The sequence below is a fragment of the Sus scrofa genome, chromosome 16 (assembly GCF_000003025.6).
Source record: "Sus scrofa isolate TJ Tabasco breed Duroc chromosome 16, Sscrofa11.1, whole genome shotgun sequence".
Taxonomy (NCBI): Eukaryota; Metazoa; Chordata; class Mammalia; order Artiodactyla; family Suidae; genus Sus; species Sus scrofa.
The window spans coordinates 43306135-43319086 of NC_010458.4; the positions used below are offsets into that span (position 1 = coordinate 43306135).

The following is a 12952-nucleotide window of genomic DNA, read 5'->3' on the forward strand; positions in this document are numbered from 1 at the left end:
TATGTCCCTCGTATCTTGGAAGAAGCAAACACATACTACACACAATTTGGCATCTATTCTTCTAGGCTTTTCCCACACAACCAAATACATACAAAAATTCACTTATACAAACATTGTTACGTGCTAAGTCTCAAGTTTTTTCTCATTTGAAAAATGGATTGTGGCATACATAGTATTTTCCAACTTCTTTCATTGAATACTTTTTTGAATATTAAATTATTCTAACAGCATTTGCTGAAAAGATTATTGTTTCTGGGAGTTCCCATTGTGGCTCAGCAATAATGAACCTGACCAGTATCCATAAGGATGTGGGTGTGATCCCTGGCTCTGCTCAGTGGGTTAACAATCCAGTATTGCCATGAGCTGTGGTGTAGATAGCAGACATGGCTTGGATCCTGCGCTGCTGTGGCTGTGGTGTAGCCAGCAGCTGCAGCTTCAATTTGACCCCCAGCCTGAGAACCTCCATATGCCACAGATGCAGCCTTAAAAAACAAAATACATACATACATACAAATATACATACATAATGTTTTATACATAGAACTGCCTTTAGACCTTTGTCAAAAATCAAATGAACTTTTGCTTCTAGGAAGATAAAATAGATGTACTTTTCCTCATTCTTCCATTAAGTATAATTAAAACCCCCAAACATTACAAAAGCAAATAAGAAGATTCTGAAAGGTGGAAAGACAGACACTAGCGAGGGATCCTGAAATCCAGAAAATGAACAGTACTGAGTTCCCTGGAATTTCTTTTTGCTTTATATAGCCCAGACTTAGAGCTGAAGAAACTGGCAAACTGGCAGTGTCAATAGGTGCAGACAAAAATACCCCAATAAAAGCCTGCTTTCTCTAGCCAAAGGACCAAGAAAGGGACAGCTTAGTGACAGGAACCTTTTAGATAACAACTGCCATTCTCCAGGTAAACACCCCAGAAAAAAAATGTAGCACTACCCCCATCCACATCACCAAAGGCTGAGTGAAGAACACGGATTTCCCCCTTGCGAGGCTGTGATAAGAAGTCCCAGTTCTCCAGCCTGAAAAGTCTAAGTAGTGAATCAAATGTTCATCCCCACTGGCCTGTAATGAGAACTCCATTAACAGTGGCAGTGGAGACCAAACAGGGAGGCCTGGACTTTCACCCCCACCTAGCAGTAATAAGGCACTTCTCCTCCTCCATGCTTAAGTATTGTCAGAGAGAGCTAATGAAAGTCAGTGCTTTCACCATCACCCAGTGATAAGAATACTACCCACACCATGGTGTCAGGATATACCACATGGGGAAGTGAAATTCCTACCCTCACCCAGCAGTAACAAGAAGCCATGTTCATCTTGGGTATTGGAAGAGGTTGAGCGGTGACAGTGTACTTCTATTTTCATCTGGCAGTAACAAGGTGACATCCTCAATTTCCCTTCTGGAGGGATACCAGAGAAAATCAGATTAAAACAAAAGGTTTAAAGAAAAGCCAGAGTTTTAGATATGTCCAAATTTCAATTGAAATCATCAAGAACCAAGAGGATCTCTAATTGAATGAAAAACTTAGCAATAGGTAACAATACCACAAGAAAGAAATATAGAATTATCTGACAAATATTTTAAAGCAGCCATCATAAAAATGCTTTCAATGACCACTTATGAACATATGTGAAACAAATGAAAAAACAGAAAGCCCAAAAGAAATAAAAAATCCAGAGAAAAACAAAAATTTTAGAACTAAAAATACAATAAATTGCAATAGTCATACTCAACAACACCATAAACCAACAGAATCTAAACAACATTTAAAAAACACTCCACCTAACAAGAGTAGAATACATTTTTTTCCCCCAAGTGCTTAGATAACATCATCCGAGATAGAATTATCATGGGCCATAAGGCATACTTTGACAAACTTAAAAGAACTGAAATCATACACACTATGTTTCTGTCCACAATGGAATCAAATGAGCAATCAATAATACAAAGATAACATGCCAAACAAAACAATACACTTTTAAATAATCCACTGGGCAAAGAGGAAGTCCCAAAGAAAATTAAAAAAAATACACTAAGCTGAATAAAAATAAAATACAACATTTCAAATTTTGTGCAACAAAGCTAAAGCAGAGGTGAAAGGGAAATTTATAGCATCAAATGTTTACACAGAAAAGAGGAAAACTCTTAAATTAATAATATAATTTCCATCTCGAGAACCTGAGCGTAGGGAGTTGAGGATTTAAATAAACCCAAATCAAGTAGAAGGAAGACAGTAAGAACATACAATGAGATCCTGCTGTATTGCACAGGGAATTATGTCTGGTCACTTTGTGATGGAACATAATGGATGATAATGCAAGGAAAAGAATGTGTATATATATGCGTGTGTATAAATGGGTCACTTTGCTATAAAATAGATACTGACAGAACATTGTAAATCAACTATAATAGAAAAAATAAAAATCTTAAAAAAAGAAAAAAAAGAATTAATGAAACTGAAAACAGAAAAAAAAAATGAATTGAAGAACTGGATCAATAAAACTGACAAATCTCTAAAATGACTGGAAAAAAAGAAGACACAAATGAATATCAGCAATGAAACAGGGGATATCACTACAGACCATGCAGACACTGAAAGATTAAGTGAATACTATGAACAACTCTACAAACATAAATTTGACAACTCAGACAATATAGATCCCTTAGATCTATAAATAGATCTTGAAAAACACAAACTGCTACAAGTCTTCTAACATGATGTGAATTTCAATAACCACACAACTACAAAGGAAACTGACTTTGTAATTTTAAAAAGCTCCTGAAAGGGTATCTCTGGGCCCAGATAATCACACTGAAAAATTCTACCAAACATTTAAAAAATTAACATCAATTTTACATAATCTTATCCACCAAGTAGATGAGAAATTCTTCTCGATATTCTATGAAGCTAGTGTTACCCTGATGCCAAAATCAAACTAAATAGTACAAAATAAGAAAACTACATGGAGACTAAACAACATGCTACTAAAAAACCAGTGGGTCGGAGTTCCCGTCGTGGCGCAGTGGTTAACGAATCCGACTAGGAACCATGAGGTTGCGGGTTCGGTCCCTGTCCTTGCTCAGTGGGTTAACAATCCGGCGTTGCCGTGAGCTGTGGTGTAGGTTGCAGACGCGGCTCGGATCTGGCGTTGCTGTGGCTCTGGCGTAGGCCGGTGGCTACAGCTCCGATTCAACCCCTAGCCAGGGAACCTCCATATGCCGCGGGAGCGGCCCAAGAAATAGCAACAACAACAACAACAACAGACAAAAGACAAAAAATAAATAAATAAATAAAAAACCAGTGGGTCAATGAGGAAATCAAGAAGGAAATGATGAACAGTATGGAGGGGCCTTAGAAAATTATACGTAGAACTACCATATGACCCAGCAATCCTACTCTTGGGCATATATCCATACAAAACTCTACTTTAAAAGACACATGTACCCACATGTTCATTGCAGCACTATTCACAATAGCCAAGACATGGAATCAACCCAAATGTTCACTGACAGATGATTGGATTAGGAAGATGTGGTATATATACGCAATGGAATACTACTCGGCCATAAAAAGAACAAAATAATGCCATTTACAACAACATGGATGGAACTAGAGAATCTCATCCTGAGTGAAGTAAGTCAGAAAGAGAAAGACAAATACTGTATGATACCACTTATATCTGGAATCTAACATATGGCACAAATGAACCTTTCCACAGAAAAGAAAATCATGGACTTGGAGAATAGACTGGTGGTTGCCAAGGGGGGAAAGGGAGGGATGGGAAGGGACTGGGAGCTTGGGGTAAACAGATGCAGAATTTTGCCTTCGGGATGGATTAGCAATGGGATCCTGCTGTGTAGCACCAGGAACTCTGTCTAGTCAATTATGATGGAGCACATAATGTGAAAAAAAAGAATGTATACATGTATGTGTAATTGGGTCACCATGCTGTGCAATAGAAAAAATATATATATAAAGAAATAAAAAAAGGGAAAAAAAAAGAAAACTACAGATGAACTTCTCATGAACATAGATGCAAATAATCATTAAAATTCTAGCAAAGAGAATTCAGCATTTAATATTTGTTTAAAAAATTATATACCATGATCAAGTGTGGCTTATTCAAAAGGTGCAAGGCTGGTTGAATATTCCAAAATTAATTAATGTAATTCATTGCATTAACAGACTAAAGAAGAAAAATCATAGGATGATATCAATTGATGCAGAAAATGCATTTGGCAACATTTGACACTCATTCATAATAAAAACTCCTAAAAAATAGAATAAAGGGAAACTTCCTTACCTTGATTAAAAACAGCTACAAAATAATTTACAACTAACCATTAAGGCCTGAATGTTTTTGGCCCCTATAGTTGGAATCCAGGGGTGAATGTCATCTCTCCCTGCTCTTTTTCAACACAGTGCTGTAAGTTCTAGCCATAGCAATAAAACGAGGATGGGAAATAAAAGGCTAACAGATCAAAAGAGAAGAAATAAAACTGTTCCTATTTGCAGATGACATGATGGTTTACATAGAAAATTCCAAGGAATCTACCAAAAACTAGAACTAATAAGTGAGTTCAGCAAGGATAAAGGGCAAACATACATGAATCAACTATATTTCTATATACTAGTAATAAACTTGCAGGTAATAAAATTTAAAAATAAAACTATTTATAATTAAAAAGAAATATTTATAGGTACAAATATAATAAAACATGTATAGATTTTACATTCTGAAAACCTCACAAGGCTGAGGTAAGAAATCAAAGATCAAAGTAAATGGAGAGACATACTGAATTTGTGGATTGGTATATTCAATGCAGTCAAGAAATCAATTCTCCCCAAACTGATAAACATTTTTTTTTTTTTTGACTATATCTGTGGCATGTGGAAGTTCTAGGGATCAAACCTGTACCACAACAGTGACCCGAGCCACAGCAGTGACAATGCTAGATCCTTAATCCACTGAGCTACGAGGGAACTCTGATAAACATGTTTAATGAAATTCCTATCAAAATCCCAGCAAGATTCTTTGTAGATATAAACATTATCCTAAAGTTAATATGGAAAGTTAAGGAAACTAGAATAGTTGAAACAATTTCATAAAAGAAGAATAAAGTGGGGAAAAAAATCAGTCCATACAACTTCAAGACTTATTATATAGTTACATTAATCAAGACTGTGTGGTATTGGTGGAGGAATAGACAAAGATCAATACAGACAACCCAGAAACAAACCCACATGAACAGGATCGACTGACTTTTGGCAAAGGCACAAAAACAGTCCAATGGAGGAAAAGCAGCCTTTCAACAGTCAGTGCTGAAACAATTGGTCACCTTAAGCAAAATAGTAAGTGCTCCAAGTTTCACATCTTATGTAAAAATCAACTCAAAATGGACTTAATATAAAACTATTAAAACTTTAGAAAGATGTAAAAGAGACCAAGATATAGGCAAACAGTTAGTTACATTTGAAACCAAAGTACAATCTATAAAAGGAAAAAAATAAATTAGACTGTCAAAAGTAAAAACTACTGCTCTGTGAAAAACCTATTAAGAGGATGAAAAGACAAGCTATATTTTGGGAGAAAATATTTGCCAACTGGGCATCTAACATAGGATTGGTATCTAGAATATGTAAAGAGTTAATAAAATAATGTTTAACATTATTTTAATAATGTTCAACACTAATAAAATAATGTTGAACATTATTAAATGTTAAATGAACCAGCTTTTGGTTTCATTGATTTTTCTCTATTGTTTTTCTATTTTCCACTTCACTGACTTCATTTCTGATCTTTACATTTTCCTTTCTTCTACTTCTGGTTTCATTTGCTTTTCTTTTTACAGTGTGTTAAGGTAGACGCTGAAGTTATACATTTTAGGCATTTCTTTTCTTCCAGTATAAGCATGGAGTGCTGTAAATTTGACTCTAAGTACAGCTTTAAGGAGACATCTCATAAGTGTTATGCAATGTTTTTATTTTCATACAGTTCAAAGACAATTTCTTTTTCTTTCTTTCTTTCTTTTTTTTTTTTTTTTTTTTTTCCGTCTTTTGTCTTTTTGGGGCCGCACACAGCATATGGCAGTTCCCAGGCTAGGGGTCTAATTGGAGCTGAAGCTGCCGGCCTATACCACAGTCACAGCAATGCAGGATCCGAGCCGCCATCTGCAACCTACACCACAGCTCATTGCAATGCAGGATCCTTAACCCACTGAGCAAGGCCAGGGATCGAACCCGCAACCACGTGGTTCCTAGTCAGATTCGTTTCCACTGTGCCACGATGGGAACTCCCAAAGACACTTTCTAATCTCCTTTGGCTTTTTTTCTCTTTGACCCAATGGACTATTTAGAAGTTTTTTAGATTACAATTATTTGGGAATTTTCCAGGAAGCTGTTATCAATTCTAATTTAATTTCATTGTGGCTAGTGAAAATATTTTGCCTGACTTAAATCCTATAAAATTTATTAAGCCTTGTTTTATTGGATGGAATAATGTCTGTATTGGGAGATATTCTGTGTGTGCTTGAAAAAATACATATTCTGCTATTGTGGGTGAAGTGTTCTATAAACGTTAAATAGGTCAAGTTAGTGAACAGTGTTATTCAGGTATTATTTATACTTCTCCCATCAATTATTGACTTGTGTTGAAATCTCTGACTAAATATGTAGATTTTTTTATTCACAAGTATTTTCTCTGGTAGTTCTAACATTTTGCTTCATATATTTTAAATTTTGTTATTAGATGCATACAAACTTAGCATTCTTATGTCCATCTGACTGATGCTTTTAGCATATGACAAACAAAACCCTCTTTATCCCTCATAGTTTTTAGTTTTGAAATCTACTTGATTGATCTTAAAATAGTCACTATTTTTTTGCCCACACCTGGGGCATATGGAAGTTCCCAGACCAGGGATCAAATCTGATCCAGAGCTGTGACTTATGCCACAGCTCTTAGACCAGGGATCGAACTGGTGCCTCTGCAAAGGCAAGCCAGATCATTAACCAACTGCTCCAGAGCAGGAACTCCCTAAAATAGTCACTTAAACTTTTGCTTGAAAAGCTGTCTTTTAAAAAGACAATAAATCCAGATCAACTACATAAATATGTAAAAAAAAAAAGTTATGAGAAACTAAGCATATAAAACCAGCTCTGGGAATAATTTTCTCTTCCATTTAGGAATGATAGATAATAAATCCACTGACTAGATTATATAGAGAAATTAGTTCTAGAATTCAGGATTTTTTTCCTGGTCATTTACCCTTAGGAACTAGAAGTAGTGATAACTAGAAGATATAAGAATTCAAGCACAGGAGTTCCCACAGTGGCTCAAGCACAGAGGCAAAAGATTCTTTCAATGGTTCAGTGTTTCTAAACTACCCACTATTAAAATTATGCCACTTCTATTTATTGAGGCTCCTTCTGAAACAGGGTGTTGAAATAGAAGGCAAGAAAGTCCTTATGTACTTTAGCACTTAAATTTTGTAATGATCAACAAGAATGGTGGTCCCTTGTTAACAAACAGGAATCAGAGGTTATGATTCAGTGTTTAGAGACAGCTTTAGGACGGTATGGAAGACTCATCCTTGCAGTACTAGCATGCTCAGTTACTAGATCTTTGTTTGCATATCTGTCACCAGGTTATAGCTACTCCCACTTTTAAATACCTGACTAGGTGGTTCCAAACCTAGAGCCATTAATCTAAATTTACTACTTCCTCTTGCGTCTTCACTCAGCAAATATCTTTTGTAGCTACCTTTAAAAAGTATATTTTGAGCCAAATACAGTCTTTCCTCCAATTACCCTGTGGATTCATTTAAGCACTGATTTTATAAGTCAGTCTGGTTCTAGCAGCTACCAAAGGGATGGAGAAAGATTTACAGCAATATGCAAATACATGAATGGGGCATTTTCTCCTATACAGTTTTCAGTGTAAACCATTTTTACAGAAAATCAAGGATGAATTTAACATAATCTCTCCTAAACAAAACAAAAATCCCTCAAACTTGTCAAAATAGAACATTTCTGCACTGAGCTAAAAGAATATTATTAAATATTAAGAGATGAGATATGAGGAAAGGGCTATCTTCTAGTTATAGGCAAATTACTGATTAATATTAAATAACACTAGATAAACTGAATGAGAACAATTCAATACTCTTGAATTTCTTTGGTCTTTTGTAAACAGTAAGATTGTTTTAGCTTGACTATATGCATACTCTAACATAAACTATTCCTGAAATATTTGCTACTACCAGTTACAATCCCAAAAGCAAGTCTTCAGGAAGTTCAAAGCACAGTATAAAACATTAATAATCTTAAAATCATAGTACCACTAGACACTAAGTATGTTCTACATATACATGCACATACAGTGAGTCAGTGAGAGCTTATTATTCTTGTTTGCATTGTTTGATCTTTTTCAGTTCATAGTACCGGTGTTATAATTTTCTAAGGTCTCAGTAAAATAAGACAACAGTGCTTGTTCCACCATGTCAAAGTCTGCTCTTACATTTTCTAATTTGTGTCAATAATTGATTATGATGTAGTGATTTACATTAAAAAATGATATATTTGTCATTTAGACTTGTTTTCAATGAACAATATTAAATCATTTAAAATATGCAATATAATAGAAGCAAATATACACAGAGACAAAATAGAAAACAGAGCTTATACATTTCACCCTCTTCCCTTTCATGTCTCAATTTCATAATAGCAGAACAACTAATTATAAAAGTACACTAAAAATTACTTGCTTTCTCCTGGCTCACTATTTTTATTCTATCATTAAAAAAAAAAAAAACCCACCATATTCAAGAATGTTGCTGCAAGAGCTCTCTATAAAATATTACAAGAGCACAGTATAAAACCATGGAAGGAGTCCCCAGAACTACCTAAAGGATGTAGGATAAGAACTCACACCCAACCGGTATTTCATCCTCACTCTTTCAGAGATTCTGAGCAATAACAGAAGTATCAATGGAAGTAACAACCACAACCTCTAGTCTCCCCTTCCCCTCTTAGGAATCAATCTACAATTTATTTGGGTAGGGGTCACTGGGCTTCCATTAGGTGACCATGATATAAATACGGATTCCTTCTATAATACTTTATTACTGGAATCTGTACGACATACTGGAATGAGCACTGTCCTGAGTGGGAGTCATGAGACTTTGAAACAAATTCTGAGCCTTTAAGTGACTATGGTCAAGTGTATCTTTTTAAGGAAAAAAAAAAAAAAATTCATCAGCAGTCATTCTCAGTGTGACCTTACAGGAAAGTTGATGCTAATAAGGGAGATTTACAACTACTCCCTATCCTGGAGGTTATGTTAACTCCCTCACCTTTCTCTAAAAGTGGATTTGTCCCAGGTCTTCTGATTGAAAATCACCTCTGGAATGAACCACTATTCAAGATGGAAGTGTACTTTATCCTTCAACACAGCTGTGGTGAGGAAAGAAAGGGCAGGAACCAGGAGACTGAGTCATCTCCAAGGTAGGAGAGCAGGACTATTTGTCTTAAAGATTCTTTCTCATTCTAAAGTTTTATGCACTTATTTAAAAACAAAACAAAACAAAACAAAAAACCCAAAAAATAGGGCAGTATAGATGGATGGTGAGGAAAGCGTCTTTGTGGAATTAAGGATCTTAGGCTTTCTCTCCTAGAATCTTTTGTTGTGCTTCTGTGTGACCTGGTTGTTCTCTATGCCTGGTGTAGCTGTTCTTCTGGGATCCTACAAATTTCCCTTCTTATCTTTCTGATTTCTTGTATTCCTTGTCTTCCTTTTTTTCAGTCTACTCCCTTACTTTGGTAGAGCTTACTCACTCCATAGGTTTTCTAAGAAAGGCTAAGTGAGAGGTAAGTGTTTTGTGAGACTTTTTGAATGACTGACAATGTCTTTATACTACTTTCACACTTGGTTGATAATTTAGTTGGGTATACCATTCTAATTTGGATATAATTTTCCTTCAAAAATTTTAAAGCACTATTCTCATCTACTGCTAGAGGTATAAAACTATTCTGATTCTTGATCTTTCACCCATGACCTGTTTTATCCTCAACTCTGGAAGGCTGGGTTTATATCTTCTTGTTTCCTATTATGAAGTTTCATAATGTGTGCCTTTGTGTGGGTCTGTTTTTAACACTGTGCCTGGTACTTGGCAAACCTTTTCATCTGGAAACTAATTCTTCAATTCTTGAAACTTTTTTTGTTTCCTCTTTTGGGACTCATTTGAATGTAGTACTTCCTAGAATGACCCCTCAATTGTCTTATCTTTTTTCCCTTATTTTGCTCTTAGTTTTCTCTAGCTTTATCTTTGCCCTATCAAGTTTTTCAATATCTGCTTCTCTTTTAGTTTCCAAAATCTCTTTTACTGTTTTTGTTCTTTTTATAGTATATTATTCATGTTTCATGCATCCTGTATCTTGTCTTTCTATAAAACTAAATATTAACTATTTCTGTTGCTTTCTTTTCCCTGGAAGACTGTATTTTTCAAGTTGATTTGTTTTGTTTTGTTTTGTTTTTAGTTTTGGTATTACATGTGAGAATCTTTCCTCTGAAATTTAGTGCTCCTTCACTGTCTAAAAGCTGACTGGAAACTTGTAGCAAGCAAAACTTGGAAATCTAGAGCAATTTGGTGAGGACTTGTCTTTGAAGAATACCTAATGTCAGTATCCTTATTTCTTTCTGCCTGGGCGATGTCTGGGAACCAAACCGATGAGGATGGCTAGAAGGTTCTCATCGTCCTGTAGCTAATCTTCTAACTTTGCTACTTTGATTTGTGTTTGGTGTGTCCGTGTTTAAAGACCCTTTACTTTAGCCTGTCTAGAAAACAGAACAGTGGCAGTCTGCTGAGCGACAGGGCTTCACAGAGTAGGGAGTGGGAACAAAGCATCTGTTTCAGACTTTTAACCAATCCCTCTGCTTTTAGTCTTACAAACATTCTCACTTCTGAGGATACTCATTATCAAGACTTTTGGGGGTTTCAAAGTGTATAAGTGGGTTATTCTCAGCTTTTCACAATGCTAAAGGATTGGGCTCCCTCAAGGGTGCAGTCCATTATCACTAGCACATATGCTTTTCAGTAAAACTTTATTACTCTCATTTTCTTTGTTCTCATGGGTTTGTCTTAAAAAAAACTTCTACTATCATTTTAATGTTGTTTAAGGAGGGAGCAAAAGTAAATGTGTATATTCAAACAGCTGTCTTTACCTGGAAGTTGTATATACTTATATACACAACTCATATATACTGCTACTCGTTTGCTTTCTTTGAGGCTCTATTCCTCTTCTGCCTTCTCGTCTTGTCCTAGTACTCTAGCATTTGATTTTTTCACTTACTTTCACTGGACATAATATGGAAAGCTTAAAATTTTTTTAAGTGTTTGTTGTTCTCTAATGATCAAAAAAAAAAAAAAAAGTTTAACCTTTTTGTATCTCTCTTACCTCATGCCTAAACCTATATCTCATACATTGCATTTTGCTTCTTTGTGACATCTACATATGGCATTTTGTAGTTTACAAAATATTTTCACAGACAGCATCACATTTTATCCCTATAAACCACACTGCAAAGGTAGGTAATTTTATATACAAGATGGAAAACAAATGGTTTGTCTAAAATCTGTTCTTTTTGAGAGGAAAGGAAGATATCCCAGGAAAGAAAGAGGGTAACTTGGTCAAATATCTTTATAAACATGCTAACAACGGACTTCTTGGAAACAAATTAATAGTGTTTGCTAGCCAGAGAATCCTTTTTTGGGGGGAGAGGTGTGGTGGTTAAATAACATAAATTATTGGTTTGTTTAAAATTGTTTATGGTAAATACCTGGTTTGTTTAAAATTGTTTATGGTAAATAATCCTGGAATCTAGGGATTTATGAAGCATGGCTCCTTGACAAATATAACTGTTTGGATATAAAATTGAGACTTGCAAGATGAAAATGACTTTCTTTTGTGCAAGTAATGTAGAAAGAAAGCTTTTATGTAAACCTTTGCCAGAGGGGACACCTGGGGGTGGTATTGGTAGTCCCAGAACTCTTATTACTTTTCCCTTCCTTATAATTACATGTATACTTGAAATTACAGCTGACCCCTGAACAACACAGGGGTTAGGGATGCTGCCCCTCTGTGCAGTCCAAAATCCAAGTGTAACTTACAGCTGGCCCTCCATATATGTGGTCCTCCATATCCATGGTTCTGCATCTGCATATTCAACCAACTGCAGCTTGTATAGTACTATAGTTTCTATTATTGAAAAAAATCTGCAGAAAAGTGGACCCATGCAGTTCAAATCCCTGTTGCTGAAGGAACTGGACTAGTAAAGCTTGACACTACTAAGATCTCTGATTTGAATGAGTATGATGTAACCACCTGATCTTTGTATTATCCCACAAGGAAATTGAGGTTCAGCATGGTTAAGTGACTTGGTAAAAGTTACATGCTAAAAAGTAGTCAAATATGGCTGGGAACCAAATCTTAAATCAGACTCTTTGTACTATGTGACACACTCTACTGAGATGGAAAAACAAATCAAAATAGAACCTGGGTTATGGAATCAGAAAGAGACTTACCTATTGGTTTCACCACTGACCAACTGTTTGACTTTGGGCAAATTATTTACAATGTTCAAAGCCTATTCTCATACCTATGCAGTACTTCTTATTTAAGATGCAAAAGTTATCTTAATGAAAATCCAGTAGAACGACAGGCATGATATGATACAGAAAACCATTTAGAAACATTTTTAAAGGATAGAGGGGGAAAAGTATTGCTTACTTTTTTCTTGTAATGCCTGCAATTTATTCAGTTCTTCATTCTCTTCATCACTCTCTTCACTGCTTGTGCTGCTAACATCCAAAACTATGTCCCTTTTTGGGTCTACTCGGAGAAAATTGCGGCATTCAAAAGTCAGGTGACCAGCTATAT

At 35.5% G+C, this 12952-nt stretch overlaps 1 protein-coding gene across 2 annotated transcripts in view; it reads right to left on the bottom strand.

Moving 5' to 3' along the window:
* Positions 1-12952, bottom strand: part of SREK1IP1 (SREK1 interacting protein 1) — a 232387-nt gene that overhangs the window by 192269 nt on the left and 27166 nt on the right. For both annotated transcript variants that reach the window (XM_021076777.1, XM_003359789.4), the window contains exon 3: positions 12803-12946. In XM_021076777.1, the coding sequence (XP_020932436.1) occupies positions 12803-12946 (144 nt within the window). The remainder of the gene's footprint in view (positions 1-12802; positions 12947-12952) is intronic.